This window comes from Bactrocera latifrons, unplaced genomic scaffold (genome assembly GCF_001853355.1).
Source record: "Bactrocera latifrons isolate USDA-ARS-PBARC rearing strain unplaced genomic scaffold, ASM185335v1 scaffold_2, whole genome shotgun sequence".
Classification (NCBI taxonomy): Eukaryota; Metazoa; Arthropoda; class Insecta; order Diptera; family Tephritidae; genus Bactrocera; species Bactrocera latifrons.
This window is the reverse complement of record NW_017535518.1, coordinates 1,881,602-1,900,637: the sequence shown is the minus strand read 5'-3', so window position 1 is coordinate 1,900,637 and position 19,036 is coordinate 1,881,602. Positions and strand designations below refer to the sequence as shown.

The following is a 19,036-nucleotide window of genomic DNA, read 5'->3' as shown; positions in this document are numbered from 1 at the left end:
AACGGGTGGAAATGTACACTAAAGGACCCACGAGCTTTTGACTACAACCACCTCAAAAAATGGTGTATGTTCCCCCCCTTTGTCGCTTACACAAATAGTGTGTGCTTACTTTGTCATTTGTTGCATCACTCGCCGCTGTTGTTGCCTCCGCCGAGCCAGTACCAGCGTAACGCACATCGTAACCGGCCGGCGTGGCAAACTCGGCATTGGCGCTAATGCCACCCTCCTCGATATGCGACGACGCTGCGGTGAACGTGGCGACCGCAGAGCTAGAGCTGTGCTTGATTTTGTTGCTGCGCAACGAAAGCAACGAAGCGGACGACGAGGCGCTGGTGAGCGGCAGCGGCGGCAACGGCGGCGGCGGTGGTATGTGCAGGTCCTCCGCAGGTGGTGAGCTGCCCCGTGCTTTGCGCCAACTTTTCGATTTCGATTTGCGTGTCGTCGCCTGCGGTCCGTAGAGCGAGGGTGAGGAGGTGGCGTTGGTGAACCGATTGCTGCTGTGTTGTGGGGTCCACTCATGGCTGCCCAGTGCGGGCAGTTGCAGCAGGGAGCTAAAGGTGCTGGCGTTGTTGGTGCTATCCGAAACATGAGCCGTGTGCAAGAGTAGTTTCTTTGTTTGCTTTTGTTGGTGTTGTTGTTGATGTTCGCTGCCTTGCGTCGTTACCGCTTTTATGCTGCGATAACTGCCGGCATCTAAAGACTCCGCGGACACAGCGTCCTCTTCGTGCGCATGCTGACCAATAAAGAAGCGCACCGCCAGCGTCGAACCCGGCGTGGTGGGTGTATCCTTGTCACTGCTGTTGCTCCGATAGCCGTTAGCCTGCTTTATGTCGACATGTAGCGCACCAGTCTGCGCTTCCACTATTTTGTCGAGCTCTGTTGGCGCTCTCCCCTCAACAACCCCATCAACATCATCGCGTTGTTCTTCTTCCTCTAAGTTTGGTGCATCGCTCGGCAGCGCCGTCGGCCGTCGTCCTTTCACCGGTTTCAATAGTGAGTTGCTTGCATTGAATTTGTTGCTGTTGTTGTTGCTTTTGTTGGCACTATTGTTGCGGCTGAGATTGTGTGCTTTGTTGGAAATGAATTTTTTAGGCGGCAAACTGTTGACATTGCCGCTGCCGTTGTTGACCAAGCTGCCATTTGCGTTGTTGCTCTTTGTGACGTTGTTGCCATTGCCGTTATTACTGCCAGTATTTTTGTTGTTGTCATTGCTTCGGTTGTCAATGATTTGCCCCTGTGATTTTCGGAGTAGCTGTTATGTCATTCTCGCGCATTTTCAGTTGAAGTTCGGTTGCGTTTTTGGTTGTTTGTGTTGTTAGCGGTGTAGTGGTGTTGTTAGTTAGACAAAGCATGTGTACAAACACACGCATACGCATTTAAGGTGCATAAAGAGTGGAGGCCCATATGCGGTTGATAGTTTCGTGTGAGTTAGCGTTGGTTAATAGGCGTTATTGTGTAGTTGTTAGTGCATTTTTGTTGTAGTTATTGTTGTTGTTAAACGTGTTGTTGATAGTTGGTGTTTAGGCAAAGTGATGGCATGGAAAGAAAGAGAAACAGTGTTGTGTGTAAGTGTTGTGATATTAGTAGATGGCGTCGAATTTCAGCGGATGCTTAGTACAAAAATACATACACACACATGCATAATTTACGTAATATATGGAACTTTCAACAAATAAATATGCCCACACAAACCTACAACTAAAAGTATTGAAATGCTCTAAAAATGTGGAACTTTTTTAAACATTTTGAGTCCAATAATCTCATGCCACGGGTAAATCTTAACAGTAGCCGAGTCTCGCAGGGTCTCCGAACATACTAATAGATGGTGAGAAAGTGCCACTTCCAAAAACTAAAGATACCTACTATTACAATAAATCAATAATAATGGCTATGATGGAAGAACTTGTCAAAGTTATAATTTTTGACAAAATAGCGGCGTCGCAAAAGAAGTATTTTTTTATGAAAAATGTATAGTTCAAAGTGACTTATGGGGTTAATATATTAATTTTTTCATTTTCTTTTTATTTAAATTATGATGTCTCTACAATAATTTCTCAAAGTGATTTTAGATGAATCTTTCATCTGTTTTACTGACAACGGCCAGTAAACGTACTGCCTAAGCCTCCAGAAACCAGCTTCGAATGACTGTAAATTCAAAAAGTTTTTATGAAAGATTCACAAAATACTATTCAAGTCTTACTTTTTGGTACACTTTAAAGTTCAGTAGGTAAAATATTTCACTTATTGTTTGAAACAAATTGTTGACAATATGCATTTTTTGTGGCTGTCAAACTCTCGTAACTCTTTGCAAATCGGAATTACTGCCAAAAGTCTTATTTCATCATTCACTTTCTGACAAATGCATCTATGAATATCGTGTGAAAATTATATTGTCATCGCTTAAGTCGTTTCGGTGTAATTTTGCTCTATCCTCTTTCTATGAAAACTTAAGGGCTCGATCTAACGTTGCCAAAGCAGTAAAAACTTACGCAGACACACTGAATGGAGAAGTCCGACTCCACCCCAAGATCTTGCAACGTCCCATTATTATTAGTTTCTTCCAATAGCACACGGTTTGGGCGAATACAGTTCCACCCACAAGACGGCATCGAAAAATTACTTGATTCTAGGATAGCATCACAAGATTAATAGTTTCAGTGTATTCGAGCTTTGCCGGTAAGATGTGAGCAAGTTGTGCTATAATAGTATAATTTACATAATGCAACTAGAGGATGATAGTATATAAAATTGTTGATAATAATATTATTTTAATTGATTAATACTAGCACTTTAGGAAATAAAGGCAAGTCTTGGCAATTTTTATTAAAAGTAGAAAAAACTATTGTTAATAAATGAAAGCTGAACATTTTATCCAATACAAACTTCAAAATTTCCACGGAATTCTAATACAAATCTTTAGGTTTCTACGTCTATTTATATATTATGCAGATAGTAGCTTAAATTTCCGGAAATACATGAAATAATTAGTAAATTTATTAATTAAACTCACATTCTCTCACACAAAACACATTACAAATTTAGTGAAGCACACAAATGAATATTTTTGAATATTATATTTTTGAGGTTATGGCAACATTTAAACACAAATATATACACCTCGAAGCAAAATTGAGTCTTGTAAAGGATATATGCTTACCTCACTAGATTTGGGTGTAAAAAACGCAGTCTCCTCACGTCTAATATAGCGACCAATTTGCTAGAAATAAATAAAAAAAATTTAATTTTAGTACTTAATAATGTTAGGTGAAAAATTAAACCGTTATATGTAGCCTTAAATATGCTTTCATATAATATAATTAAATCCTTCAGACGGTCTAATTGTTGACAGTATAGGGCAGAATAAAGCAGTTCATAGAATATATAGCATATCCCGATTGCACTTATACTACGCGAGATGTAGTAGTACTGAAGCCATTTATTTCAAAAATATTTGACTTCACTTTATTGTTTCATCTGTATCTCACTAATTTAACTAGGACTTATGTAGGAACATTTTTGAATATTCTATGCTTTATCCCCATATGTAAATTAGTGTGTTTTTACAAGGCGAAAAGTTTATGTGGCCATTTTTACCATGCAGCAGGGGTCGGTGGTTACAATAGGCCATATATCCTGACATTTTATTCGAGAAAGAAGGTTCCAAGTCAGGCTAAAAGAAGTTGGATGGTGCAGCAGCATGCGATCTACCAGCGGAACTCTTGTCTTATATACGGACGGATCAAAAAAATTTTGATGCAGCAGGCGCCGGGATCTACTGCGCGGAGCTAGCTCTCAAGTGACTTTTCAATCAGGCGAAATACTGCAGTATCTTCCAGGCAGAAGTATTTGCAAGAATCAATACATCTACTGAGGGAATAATGGAAATATCAATATATACATAGCGTCGGTAGCCAAGCAGCAATTAATGAAATAATCTGACATCGCATTGTGTCAGAGAATTTCCTTAGAAGCAGGGAGGCAGTAGATGGAGTGGTTGCCGGAAAGCGGCTGCATATATAGTATACTGTATTTCAGACCACAAGGGCGTTCTGGTAAACGAAATAGCGGATGACATTGCCAGAAGGGATATTTGCTTGATTACCGAACCATCCTATGAAATAGGCACGTTGTTAGAAACAATATATAATACTAAACTTTTAGAAATGGCTTGAGTGCCTTAGAAGCCTGCAGGAGCGCCAAGATCATGTCTAAGGAGCCGTAGGAAAATACGCAAACTTTCTACTCGCATGGTTTGAAAAGACTGCAGGTGAAAAGTAGACATGAGAGAGACACTAGAATATCGCCTCTGCTTATGTCTGTTCTTATCAAGAACCCGGCTTAAATATCTAGGAGTTTCACAGTTTAAGCAACTGATGAATTAGATATAAAGTTTCTACTAAATTTATCTAAACAATAGACGTCCTGCTCAACTCGTGTTAGTAACAAACCTATATTTAGTATTACAAAGGACTTGTAGGTCTAGATGTGGTTGAAAATGTAACGTAGCGCCCGAAATTCATCAGATTGATCATCGCTAGTGGTGGCGACACATTGGTTTATGAATACAAGATCGAAATTCTCCACCAATCTATCGTATTAGAGAGCCACTCGCCAAAATTACTCAAGAATGAAAAAACCAAAATTCGCCGATGGCACTGGAGTTCATCCTAGCTCAGTGTTATAACAAGTGTATGGAGAAGTCGATTAAACGTTGTCGTTTTATTGGCTCTGTGACTCTGCAGGCGATCATAAAAATTTGTATTAAAATACGAGAAAATGTTTTTTTCCATCTGGGTCAATTGTTATTAGATTTGTGTATGCATGTGTATATTTATCTGTACCTTAGTACTGTGGAGCTTCTGCAATTCAGTTCATTGGGACGAGTGTTGAAAATATTGAATCAGTTCTCATATGCCGTATGTGGTCTCATATTTCACTTGAGCAGATATATTACGAAAATTATATTACCACATATTAATTTATTTCAAAATAAATTATAAATTGTAGCAATGCCCCCACGCTTTCAGCCATTCGATTTGATGGATTTATTTATAAAAATAGTAAAAAAAAAAAAAAAAGAAAAAAAAAACATATTCAATCTATTGTATTCACACGTATATTGAACACCCATAATAACCTTCCTTGCTTCGCTGTCTATCAATATCCCACACACCTATTAAAAATTAAATGCCGTTAAAACGCTCAATCATACAGGGCTTACGAAATAAACCATTATTTATAACGGCATCATATTAACAGCTGTAAATATGCGCTCGCAGTGAGATTGTGTGCCAACAGTCGTCCTTGAGGTTAAGTACCGTTCCTTGGAGGCAACAAAAAAGTCGCAAAAATAACACAAATAGCGGAGATGCCGCAATTACATGTTCACAGCGATGGCATGCTTACCTACAACAAATACACACGTGCAAATATTGTTGTGTATTTTAAGCAAACACCGATAAGCTTTACACACACACACATATATACACATACACATTTATGTTACAGTGACTTGTGATTTCATTTGATAACGATCCATCACTGACAGCACATCAGCTACCACACCTCTAACTGTTTTTGATTTTATTGCAGCACTGAGTGGCATGACACATGACATACGAGCACACATATGTACATACATATATATGTATATATACAAACATATAGTTGACAGACATGTGATAAAAAGTTGATTGCTTTCCGATATGCAATATATATTTCTATGTGAGTGTGTGCCTGTCTGTGTTTGCATAAATTCCAATGGGCATATGTGTGTGTGTGTGCAACATTTTGCTTACTTTGTTTACACAATTCGCTATAAATAAGTTGTTGCTTTCGATTTTTCTGCTCTTTTATTAAATAATGTTTTGTGTCGTGGCATGAAAAATGAGAAAAATATTAAGAAGCCATCGGTAATATTTGCTTTTTGTTTTGTTTTTTATTTTCTTGCTTTTTTCTTGTTTTTGCTTTCATTTGTATTCACTTTTCGATTTAAAATTGATAGATAACATTCCTGTTGCCACGTTTGACATGTAAATAATGTATGACATTGATTTCAGGCGCGACAAGAGCCAAATAGAAATAGCAAAGTTTGAAGAATCTCGTTCCGAGTCATAGGGAAAATTTATTTCGAAGAAATTTGGGGTGTCTTAGCATAAAGAAAACAAACAATAAAATATTATTGCGAAATTAAGCATGTAAAATTGGTGTTTGCCTATCCTATCCAGAAAGCGATTAAGTTTTCTTGCAGGAAAGTAAAGTTAGTCTAATATTTATTAGCTTTATTATAGTTAATGTATTATGGACGTTTTTAATCAAACTTATTTAAAATTTATTTCTACTGCTATCTATGGTGAGGAGTATTTTTGTACTAAGGTAGCTCTAAGCTACTTTTTGTCTCGTCTCCTCACCAGTTATGTTTGGTATGTTGGTGAGTAACTTTTTTTTCGACTTTTACTTGGTTTTGGAACAAATTCAGGTCTTTTGATAGAAGTCATAGCGGGAGAATTCGCCCAACACTCCGTGATAAAAAGGACTTTATGTGCTAATATATTGTATTTACCTTATGAGGATTCAATTCAAAACAAGCATATAGAGATGGTGGTTCGATAGAAAAACCAGGTGGAGAAGTAGCTGGCTTGCTTTGCCAAAAGAAGAAAGATTGGCGCGCTGACGTTAACTCGGCTATAACCGTGTAAGCGCCAGTAAAGAAACGAAGAAGAAGGAATCTGAAGATTTACAGCTTTGTTAACAGAATCAACCGCGGCCATGCGATTTCTAAATTTCATATGCCTTTTTATAAGTTTTTGTTTTTGCATTTTTTATAAGTTCATCAGCATTATGGGTTAAAAAAGTAGTAATTGAAGAATGCGTTGCAATAGGTGGTTTTTCTAAGTTTCAAGACCTAAATGTAACACTGTTTTAGCTCAATTCTTGGGCGAAAATATTGTGCAGTTTTGTGAGACAAGGTGGATACAAAGACATGACATTCAAAGTCGCCCTTCCAGAAGTCATTAATGCAGTGACAAAAGTTAGCGAATGGAAGAATAGAACGACTGCAGTCAAATCGTCGAATCTGGTCACCATACTTTGCAACTTCGAGTTTATGGTTGGAATTTTTTGTCTCAGTGATGTTTTGTCACTGACGCAGCCACTTAGTGTGATTCTGCAGAATGAACCTTTCGAAAGCATCAAACTTGCATAACAACATTGGTTACAACACTGATTGCACGAAGAATGCACGCTGATCATCACTTAAATGAAATGCTTCACAGATGGCTGAAAAATTAGACGTTGAAGTCAAAACCCAGCACATGTGGTCGTCAGAGTCATCGAAACAACCGGCCAATCCCAATGCTGTGAAGGCTTCTACAGGGTTTCTGCATACTTTGCCTTCATTGACACGGTCATACAAGATTTAAAAACGCGGTTTTCCGATGAAGTTCTTGAAATTTTTAAAATGTACCAAACTTTAACCTAAACTTAGCAGAAAAATATATAACTATACACATTGAATGCCTAGTTAAACGTTTTGGGGAAATCTTGCCAGGAAACAAAGAGCTGCAAAAATCAAACTTCAAGGCAGAAGTAGCGCTTGGCAACAGCAATCGAAGATGCAAATGACTACGAGAACCGAAGTGCTTTCTATCCTTAAAACACTCAGCCCTCACGACGACATATATTCGACCATTCACAGTCTTCTTCACGTACTTGGTATTTTTCCAGCCACAATTGTTAGCGCTGAACGATTATTTTCTTCTTTGTATCTTATCAAGAATTGGCTTAGAACAAAATGTTGAAATATGTGTCAAAAATAAAATTATAGTCTTCAGTTAAACATTTCTTAAATCAAGTACAATATTATTTAGGTCTCCCTCTAAAATTCTACTCTGGATCCGCCCCTCTCTGTCTTATATTTATGTAAATGGAGTTCTTTGCCGAAACCTTTGCTTTGAATAACTATAGGTTTGAGACTTTGCTACTTTAAAAATTTTGCTTAGGAGCGACTGAGTGACGTTTAATAGAGGTCCTTTGGCATATAAAAATATTGGTATTTGTAAGAGATTACTCTATATCCTCACCATTAACGATTAAAAATTATTAGCTCAGCTATCTTATATGAATCTGAAGTAAGTATAAAAACTTGAACACAATTTACAGGAACTATGGTGGGAACTATGGTATATGTAGTAGTGATGGTAAGTTACACGCGATCAGTAGTACTTTAGAAAATCATTGGGGAATTGATGAAACATTTTATAGTAATAAATAATAAATTTTAAACATACTTGAATACTTCAGAACCGTGGAAAAATAGAATCTCTTTCGATTTTTACCTGTTTCTGTTAATCTGTTCTGTTAATTCGCCAATTACATATTATAGAGAGTTAGGTGAGGTTAGGCTTAGGCTGGACCGAGGGAGATTATTTTAAGTCAGAAAAGCTTGGGTTAGAAACTATCTATTTGGTTCTGTGAGCACTGCACGTGATGTTGCAGAGAATCCAATCTGAAAAGCGTGTTAAATAGTGAAGGCTTTACTCTACAGAGGATAAGGTACCCAGAATCGCGATTTTTGCTGTCAATAAGTTGAGACTAAGTGTAACAAAAGTAATTATGAAATTTTTGAAAATGAAAGTTAGTATGTATGCTGAAAGCCGTGGAACATACAGAGACTCAGAAAATAACGAATTAGTCGCAACAACTACTACATACTTCAACATTTCATTTACATGAGAAACTGTAACTTCACAAAATTTTCGCTCCCGTCAACATACAATTTTTGGAATTAAAAAATATGTACTTATATATTTAAGGTTAAATAAAATATCATATATTAAACAAACTCCGTAATCAAAAATTATAAATATTCATGCTAGGGATTTCCATTATGCGCGTAACAAATTCATCAATTCCCCATTCAGTGGCTTGTTTCCTGCCTCAATTGGAAGTCATATAAAAAATCGTCCCAAATTTCATTAACTTTTTCTTGTAAATCACCTTTCAAACACGTTTTGTTCCTTTGATCCGCAATAAATCTGCGCTGAGCACCTCAAATCAAATGCCGCAGTAAAAATGCCGTTATGCGCTGCCTAACGCGTATAAAGCCTGTCCATGACTTGCCTCACGCCGCAACTGTAAATGTTCACATGTGTTTTCCATGTATGCATGTCTTTATGTAAGTCACTTACTGTGCGTGTGTGTGTATGTATTCGACACGTGTTTGATTTTTTTTTACATGAAACTCACGTTCAGTCAACGACGTCATGGCATTTGATTTGGTGGCGTGTGAGGCATTTTTGATGGCGTCAAAATTTAGTAGGTGCGAAACTTACAGCATGCCCAAGCACTTTAACTTTTTATACACATATGTTTGTATAGAAATAAGTTTGCTGGTTTGTAGCAACGTGTTTCCTTTCGATTCAGCTTGTATGCTTATCAGTATAGAAACCTTTTCACTGAACTGAACCTAATGATGTTTAGCCACGTGGCTTTTTCAATAAGTTTGTGTACCGCGAAATAATCAATTTTTGGTTTTGTTGAATTTGTTTTCAGCTCTTATGAGTTTCTGTTGTTAATTTAAAAAAGGTCTATTACATTTAAGTCTCTGTAGAGAATTTGGAATCTAAAAATACCGATTACTTTTTGGTTGGTTGAATTACATTTAACATTTGTTCCTAAAATATTATTGAATTGGTAATATGATAAAAAAAAACTATGTCTTCTTTCTAATCCGCTATAGTTTCATGGCTTTTGGTTTAGTTAGCTTCGGCTCGTAAAACTTTAAAAGCGTTTTACTTAAAACTGCAGCTCTACTCGATACTTCCACACCACTGGACGTACCCAGTCGAAATTTTCGTAGTAACTTCACTGTAAGATTATTTACAATAAGAAAGTAGAATTTTTCTGATTATTATTAGAGCTTCTTTTGGAAAAGTGGTTTTGAAAAATGGCCTCAGTAACTGCCTCAAACCCCTTAAGAAGTAAACAAAAGGCCCACTGACTTCTAATGTAAAAAAAATGTGGTTGACTTGGCTAAATGGAAACAATCGTTTTAGACTTGGCTAAATTAAAACAAAAGGGTCATCGGTCTCGGCAAAATATAAACAATAAGTTCATTGACTTAAAATGTAAACAAAGGGCTCATTGATCCTATAAAATGTAAAAAAAAGTTTTAGTGACCCCATATGTAAATGAGGGTTGTTAACCTGGTTAAATGTAAACAAAACGATTTTTGACCTCAAAAATATTTAGCTGTCATACTTAATGATTGATCAAAACCAGTTCCTTGTACGTACTTGTTAATTTTGATAGATTCTTGAGTCAGTAGCAGATTTAATTTTATCTATTTCTGCGCATCCCACATACCATTAATATGCCACATACAAAGACATGTTCCCTGCGTTTCATTAAGGTAGCTTACATACAATCACTAATCATATGTAACAAAGTCAAATGGATGTTCGAAATTCTTTATAATATTTATATGGGAGCTATGTCAAGTTATCGCCCTATTGTATCTGTTTTGGTAAAATATGTTTCAAAACTGAAATACTGGTATTAATTATTAAGTCACTTGGAAATTCAAAAATCTTTATGATAAGTATATGGGAACTTAAGGAAGTAATGACCCAATTCAACCCATACACAGAGTTATCATTGTCAGGAAAGGACTCTCTTTGATTTTTGTAACTGTATTTCAAGACTTAGTATTACTACTACAGTTGATCACCGGGTGTTCCTTTCCAAAAAAAAAAAAAAAAAAAAAAAAAAAAAAAAAAAAAAAAAAAAAAAAAAAAAAAAAAAAAAAAAAAAAAACGTTTGCGGTGACCACTGAACTGGATCTTCTAGAATTAAAGAAACAAAGAGATTTCGTTAAAGTTTTGTTAAATCTACATATTACTAAAAAGAGAAAGAGAATAAAAAATAATACAAATTTAATTTTAATACAAATTTGCGGTTTCTCAAAAAAAAAAAAAAAAAAAAAAAAAAAACAAAATACCTGAGATATGTAATTGAAAGCATGCAAATTGTTTTTTTTTATAGGAAACCGTTTTATAAAAATATATTTGTGTAAGGTTCCCATGTTGTTGTAAAAGTTCTTACGAATTTCTATATTTTTTAATAACTGTATACTTACGAGTATAGCTTCTGCTATACATCTGCGGCATCTCAGAGCGTTTTTATTACCGTACCGTTAAATGGATTGTAATACAGTCAATTAATATAACAACAATTAGATAGCAAACAGATAAACAGATCTCAATGTTTGCACAACTTTATTGATTTCATTCGTTTACTTGCCGAATAAATGTTGTTGTTATTTGCAATGTTGATATCTGGGCAGACTTACTTGCCTACAAACATACAGCAAAGCAATGTATGTGTATATAAAAGCACCTGAGTGGCGCATTCAGGTAAGTTTTTTTTTGACGAGTTTTCATGGCCTCCGTTAAGAGCGCGCACCGCTACACACAGCCATATGTGCATACGTACATATTCTACGGAGTGATAAGCATGAATTTTCAATTACAAGCAGTTTATTACTATAAATGTATATACATATTTATGTATGTACTTGTATCTATTGCTGCTGTTGGTAATGTTTATAGTACTTGTTGTAACCTTCCTCAATGTTAAATATCGACTTCCTTACGAGCATAGCCGATAAGTGAATGTAAATGGCTTATTAATACAATGAATTCATTTCTTTGCCATTGCTTTGTTACAAAAAAAAAAAAAAAAAAAAAAAAAAAAAAAAAAAAAAAAAAAAATTAAACTAATATTTTAGAAAAATATGAAATTTTTTTTTTGTAACATGGCTTAATCAACAAACAAATTCCAAACGTATTTTAAAAAAATTGTTGTTGTCTTTTAAGAATTTTTTTTTGAAAGCGTAACACGACTTAATGAACAGGCTAATGCAAAAATATATATTATAGTGGGTCAAAAATGTTTCTTTTTCGCTTTGTACTCTAAAAAATTAATTGATAGACACTGCCAAGAAAGGCTTTCTAAGTATAAGCTCTAAATTATAAAGGGAAGGTTCTCCGCTTAACGGTTTTCCTCACTATGAGATAGAAAAAGTCATATTTCACTTCCATCAACCGAAAAAATATCTCGTTAATGAATTTTATAGGAAACCTAATGCTCCGTTAAATGACCTTTTTTTGGAAAACCTTACCCTTTGTAAAGTATTAAGCGTTGAAGTTTAATTATTTTTAAGCAAATTTGTGTTTTTTTCTATTACATTTTATAACTCAGCGAAAAAACATCATTTTAATTGCAAAGTCCATAAGTCTTGTAGAAAATTTATTTCTCTACCAAACTGGCCAGTTTTGTTTATGTTTTGTGTTTTGTTTTTGTGCTGTTTTCTTGGATAAATCTTTTGCAGTTTCCTTGGATAAACATTGACAATCTCGTAAACGATTAATTTAATTGAAAAAAAATATGCAGACAAGTTTTGAGCTCATACTTGGAAAGGCTATCTTATAATCTTAGAGGTATCTCTCAATCAATATTGCATGTTACGAAGCGAAAAATATTAATTTTCTTTGACAGATCCTAATGTATATATTCACATATTATATACCGGCAGAAATAGTCTTCACAATGTCAACACTCAGTATTTTGAGAATAATATCACTGAAATTTGAATAAAAAGCTCAAAATTTTAAACGGAAAACCTAAATATGGCCAACAGCTGTTTTCATTTGTACTACAGTCTGGTTTTTACGCTCGTTTAAATTTTTATGTTCGTAATTCCGGAGGAGAAGTAAATATTGCTATCATAAAATACACATTATATACTCTAAATTATATTTCAAAAAGGAAACAGCTTTTCATAAATTAAGTAGCTGTGTTGAGCAAGTAATGTTTATCGTAATGTTGGTGGGTGGATTAAAATACTTTGGATATTTAGCCCCTTAGTAGGAACATTTCTAACCGTAATTCGTTTATTTGGAAAATCTTACAAACTATTTTAACTTTTTTTCGTTGTCATAAGTACACAGATCTCATACTAAAAAGAAATCGAGAGATATTTGATATATAATATGAGAATTTTCTGACAACGAAGTGTTCCCATGCAATCCCAAAACATCACAAATTTTCTTTAGCTTTCTTAGTTTATATTGAATATGTATTTTTATGGATAAATATGGATATACTTTTATTTTATCTTCCGGTCAGTATTTCTACACATGTTAAAGTCATATCAGCTGATAGGTAACCGATAAACAATACTTCACAGTTGTCTGGAAATCTTTCGCCTTTTACTAAAAACATTGCTTGGAAAGCGATCCGCTACTGATCTGTGTTCAATTTTACGAACATAGATTTTGAAGAATAAATTCAGAATTTTAAAACTATGAACCAGTCTTACAAGTTTTTCGTATTAGTACATCAATTAATTAATATATTATGTGAGTTCCATTAGAGAAAACTTGGACTGATTCGAATACACTTGTAATTAGTGGAAAATAAATAGAAATTGATTTTAAAGGAACGAATATACGGTATCAATAGATCAACACTTGAATATAGTTGAACTGCTGAAAAACCCGTATGTATTAATACCAGGAACTCTGAAAAGGAGAATTTCTCACGCTAAACTTGTATAATCCATATACCATATTTCCAGGTAAATTTTCGAAAGTACACCATGACCATGACGGTAAGAGCAATCGGAGCGGTGTGGTTTAGGTGCAATGCATACGTATCCGACGGCAGCACTAGCGATCATGCTGGAACTCACACTACTCCGCTTAGTAATCAATCAAACAGCTAAACATGCAATGCTATAAATGATAGTAGAATGGTATGGCTAAAGGAAGGTAAGATCATCAAAGCAAATGAAGGTGTTATTCGAAGAAATAGGGATATTATAATTAAGTGGTGCCCTGATGGCTCGAGAACGTCGGAAGGCTGCGTACCAAACTTTTCATACCTACGGGACATTTTCCGAGCATTTTACAAGTAGAAATATGCTATTAGAAGCTTAGAAGGTTAAATCGCTATTAGCAGAAGTTCATAGAACGGTGGAAAGCCTATCAGTTCAGATTCAATTGCACCTCATCTGGATGCTTGTCACAGCAGAGAACGGAACGGAAATCAATAAGCTGACGAGCTTGACCGTTCCGCTGGTGCCTCAAGATGGTAGGACCGGAATCCTGCTTAGCTTCGTAAGGAGGAGACAGTGGATAGGAAATAGTAAAGGCAACAATTCATAGGCATGTATCAGACAAAATAGTGTAATCCACTTCTGGAGGTACAAATTTGGTATCCAAGTGGCTCCGGGGGATGAAAGGTTTGGATCTTTGTATCAATACGTTCTAGGGGGTTTATTGGTATGCTGTGTCTATGTGATTCGGGAGGGCACAAAAAGCTCTTATTCCATGCTCCTGTTTCGATCAAAATCATTGGGTTTACCAATGTCGGTCGCGATTCCAGATGATAGTTGCACACCAATCTAGGCAATCTCATTCATTATCTCATTGCTCTTGATGCATTTGTGACATGGCATTCAATAGAAGTGATGGGGCTTGGTTTTGGCGACACTCTTCACTGCAATTCCTATTCTCCAAGACACTTCAAGCGAATATGCGAAGCGTAATTAAAGTCTTGCTGCTTGGCTGTACACATATATATCAATTTTAGATATTAAGCCTGGAGTTGCCCACTGATGCATTGAAAGCTAGCTGCGCGGCTTTTTTTGTTAGCAAAGAACCTTTCTTGAAATATATTGTTGTGGTCTGGCAGCTTAAAAGGTTGGCTTATGTCTAACTCTATACAGTTCATCCCCGCATCTCGTTATAAATTTCCGAGCGATCTTTATAAATGTTTAATCAGTTGAAAAGTACTTGACAAGCCACCAGGACCCATCGAACTATGCCCGAAAGTTCTATGTCTGAATTCTTCTGCAGTCAATAGTCGCCCCGTCAGTTTTTACAAGATCTGAAGGTCGCAGGTCTACTTTTAGTTCAAGTGCCGCAGTTGTAGTGTTTCCCAGAGTAAGGTTTCCTCAATGTGATTGATAGTTTGCGGAAGGAAGCAGCTTAGCTGTCGATTTATATAAAACTGAACTAGTTTTATTTACCAGAAGGTATAAAATCCTGGATGTACCCCACTTTGAGAGCTCTCTGGTTCACCCTGTCGAAAAGGTGAAGTACTTAAACCTCATCCTTGGTAAAAGGATATCATGGAAGGCCAATGTTGAGAAGAAGGGGAGGAAAGCATTAGTAGTCATATAGTGCTGTAAAAAAGTAGTGGTAAGCGCTAGGAATTCACACCAAGAGTTATGCTTTGGTTTAACAAAACCGTAGTTTAAGCAATAGTGTTCTATGGTGTATTTGTCTGGTGGAGGACGCTCATTAAACAACTAGTTTGAGCTCAATGATCTACTGTCACTAACATCTGCGTTGCACTACGTACAACAAGAACGATGGCTCTTAATGTCATTATACATGAAGCAACGTCGCCGACAGTGGGCCCAAAACTTGTCCAGGAGTGCATGACTCGGGTGAGCTCTCCGACGAATTGGCTGGGGTAGATATGACTCAGCTCAATATATTTGTGGCTGTCTCTAGCAGTTTTGTAGTTATACGATGATCTTTTTTACCCGCATTAGAAGTTCTGGGCATTACAACGCCCAAACGTCTCTGGTGGTCTAAGTGGGATAATTCCTATAATATCAGTCTATTTACCTAACCTAACCTAAGCAACGTCTTTCTATCGATTAAACGCTTATGAGCATATTGTTACTGAACCTGCATATATCGCAGAATATTAACCAAAAGACAGTTTTTTAAAAGAAATGGTTAAGAGATGAGGACAGAAATCTAAATATTCGCTTCTCAAATAATAGGGTTCTCTTATATCCAAATTTTTTAAAACTTAAGATCATAAATTCCAACCTTTTTCGCTTTTAAACAAAAATCTTATAATTGAATTATCATCAAACCCTGGTAACTCAATTTAAAATCGTAATCGTAATTAAAATATTTCTGCGATAAGATTAAATATCAACAATAATATTTGTCTATACACTCTGCCACTTTATTGCATTGCTTGCTGGTTGCGACGTCATCGAGCGAGCTATAATTTGTATCAGCAAGTTATCGACAACCATTAAATAAAGCAATGAGTTATGATAACAACTGAGCAAGCGAATAGAAGGCGCTCAAAATGTGTGTGTGCTGGTGTGTGGTGTTTGCAACGGTAAATATGAGCTTTCCTATAATACTGACTACATGTTAAATTGGCTCATCAATTAGCAGTAACGATTAAATTAGCGTTCAAGCATTAATTTTTGTACCGGCATATGGTACATACCCTGTAGGAAATAGGTGTGAAATTCGATTGTTGAGAAAATTTGAGAAAATTCGGAAGTCTTTGCTTTTGCTTACGCTGTTTGTATACACAATTGATTGTTAATACTATTACTCACAATGCTTTTCTGTTAACTTCATTACACACCTTATTAGCTTATCTCGAATGTTTATTATTGCTTGGTATTATCTGTGTACATATGTATGTATGTGTTGAGATAAATTTGTTACGGTATTTGATTTTTTACTCACCACTGGATTTGCGGCATTATTGAGCAAGGTGTCTTTATTTTCATCTTCCGCTGGCGTAAAGCTGGCTTTGGCGCGATTGAATATACGCAACTTTCGTGGAAAGCACGCCATGTTTGTTGGTGTGGGTTTCTAATTTTTTTGGTCGACAATCTTTATCGGCTTTTTCGCTAATTTCAACTACTTTAGAGCAGTTGATTTTGTTATTGTTTGAAAAACTACGATTTCATCCATTTGTTGCAGTATTTTGAGTGAAGTTACTGAGTTAATTTATTTTGGTGATTAATAGCTACTGACTAGCCATTTAGATTAATGGTCAGTGATCAAAGATTAAATATTAATGATTAACAATTAATGATATATTTGAAATGATTAGTGATTAAAGGCTAACGATTGCTGATTTCTGGTGCTTTATTTATAGTATTGGTGTTTCCTTCAATGACTGTAAATCTTTTGAGTTTGATTTTTTAAGTTTAGTACATTAAATAGTGAAAGTCAAATCCCCTAATTCAAAATAATTCTAATTCTTATTTGTAATAAATAATCGTTGCATATTTTTATTTGATTTAATTTAAACGCATGATTTAAATCTTAATAAAGGACATTACTGACTTTTGGACTGAAAGTTATTATCAAAATTTTTGATAGAGATAGATTAGTTACAACGGGGATATTTTTAAAACTATAGCCATGAACTGTTAAATGTTCGCCCTTTTGACTATGGATAAAGTTTCAACGTGGATTAATTGCGAATTATAGTTATGAGCTTGTAAATATTCATTCTGTTTTTAAAAATGGATCTTAGAATAATATATATTTGAAGAATTTCTTCGTATTTTGTTGCTGATTTTTTATGAGTAATTTTAATCTCATGATTAATTAATTGTGATTAGTTGTGTTAAATCATACAATAATTTCAAAATAATTTTTTTTTGTCTTAATTCGAGATTTATTTTTTTTTTTTACTTAATTTTTGGTAAGTTACTTTACAAAATTTCAACTTTATTGAGGCTTCTATAGACGTGGTTAGTATTGATGTTTAGCTACGACCCAGATTTGAGACTTATGACTAATGATTATTGAGTTTTGATTAGTGATTCACGATTAAGGGTTTTTGAGTTATGAGTCATAAGTCACTAACGATTTATAGGCTGATCTCAACATTGAAATCTCAACTTAGCTACTGTTTAATGAAGTGTGATTTATATATGAGATTTGTGATTTGAATTATGACTTATGACTTAATTAGCTATTATTTAATGAAGCATGACTTATATCTAAGATTTTTTACATAGGTCTGATGAATTGTGACTTGTGATTCACGATTACCTTTTTATGACTTATGGCTCTTGGTAACTAACACTTAGGACTAAGTTGTGATAAATAACTTGAAACTATTTGTTACTGACTAAAAAAACTTATGACTGCGTTATGACTTGGAATTATTAGTTACTGACTAACAATGAGTTATAAATAAGTTATGACTTACGCCGAATTTAAACGATTTTCTTATTTAAATTTCAGAAACCAACGAATTGTGACTTATTTACGACTAAGAATAACTTATGACTTTAGACTGTAAACTTTTCGTAACTGAAAAAATTATAGTTTGATCTTAATATTTCAATTCAAGTGACTAATTAATTGTGACTTATGATTTACGAGAAATACTTTTTGACTTACGACTTTTGGTAACTAACTAAGAATTTATAGGTTAATTTTAATACTAAAATCTCAAAATTACTATTTGTAAAATACTAGCTAATAGCATAATATTTATGAGGCGTGACTGACAATATTAAATTTGTATTGGAATATAAATATTATATAATTCCATGATTGCGAATTAATAAAATCTTCTTTTTAATTTGCAAATTGCATATTGCGACTAATGACTTAATTTTCAGGCATATTTGCCAAGTGTTGATGCATAATGTTTGACGTCAATTTGAACTCGAAATTATTCAGCATGTACACTTTCGTCTTCACTATCTTTATTTGCTTCGAAGGCACTCGTATACCTATCTACATATATACTCGTAATCACATTTTCAGCTATTTAGAAGTCAACTTAATTACCAATACCATATAGAATAAGTATTAGCCTGTTATAGCATGAAAATGTTTATCGCGCTTTATCTTATCTGTCATATATTTGCTTATTAATTATGAGTCAAGGTGGAATAAGATTTCACTTATTATATTTATTTGCCTAATTCGGCTGTTTAATTTACAATCAGATTAGCCCTTGGAATATATTACGTGAATTTATTATGAACAATTAGTGGATTGACATACAAATACTTTAATAGTAATATAAGTTGAGTGAAGCTATTAAATTTTATAAGTCACTGTATATTTTTTTGGAATTTTAGTTAGTTTTCTTTACTCTTTATTAGGTATTTATTTATTTTAATTTTTCGTTTCATTAAGACAAAACAATTATATACAAGTTTTAAATG

The 19,036-nt window shown here is 34.7% G+C and overlaps 1 protein-coding gene across 6 annotated transcripts in view; it reads right to left on the bottom strand.

Annotated features, from left to right (window-relative positions):
* The window catches only part of LOC108967896 (cGMP-dependent protein kinase 1), a 28,068-nt gene that overhangs the window by 6,578 nt on the left and 2,454 nt on the right, over positions 1-19,036 (bottom strand). For 2 of the 6 annotated variants that reach the window (XM_018931562.1, XM_018931563.1), the window contains exons 2-4: positions 16,578-16,834; positions 3,158-3,217; positions 110-1,252 (exon numbers count right to left, since the gene is read on the bottom strand). In XM_018931562.1, the coding sequence (XP_018787107.1) occupies positions 110-1,252; positions 3,158-3,217; positions 16,578-16,688 (1,314 nt within the window). In that variant the 5' untranslated portion in view covers positions 16,689-16,834. Of the gene's footprint in view, positions 1-109; positions 1,253-3,157; positions 3,218-16,577; positions 17,056-19,036 lie in introns of those variants that run through there. The other 4 variants (XM_018931560.1, XM_018931565.1, XM_018931561.1 and 1 more) reach the window with 3 other exon arrangements.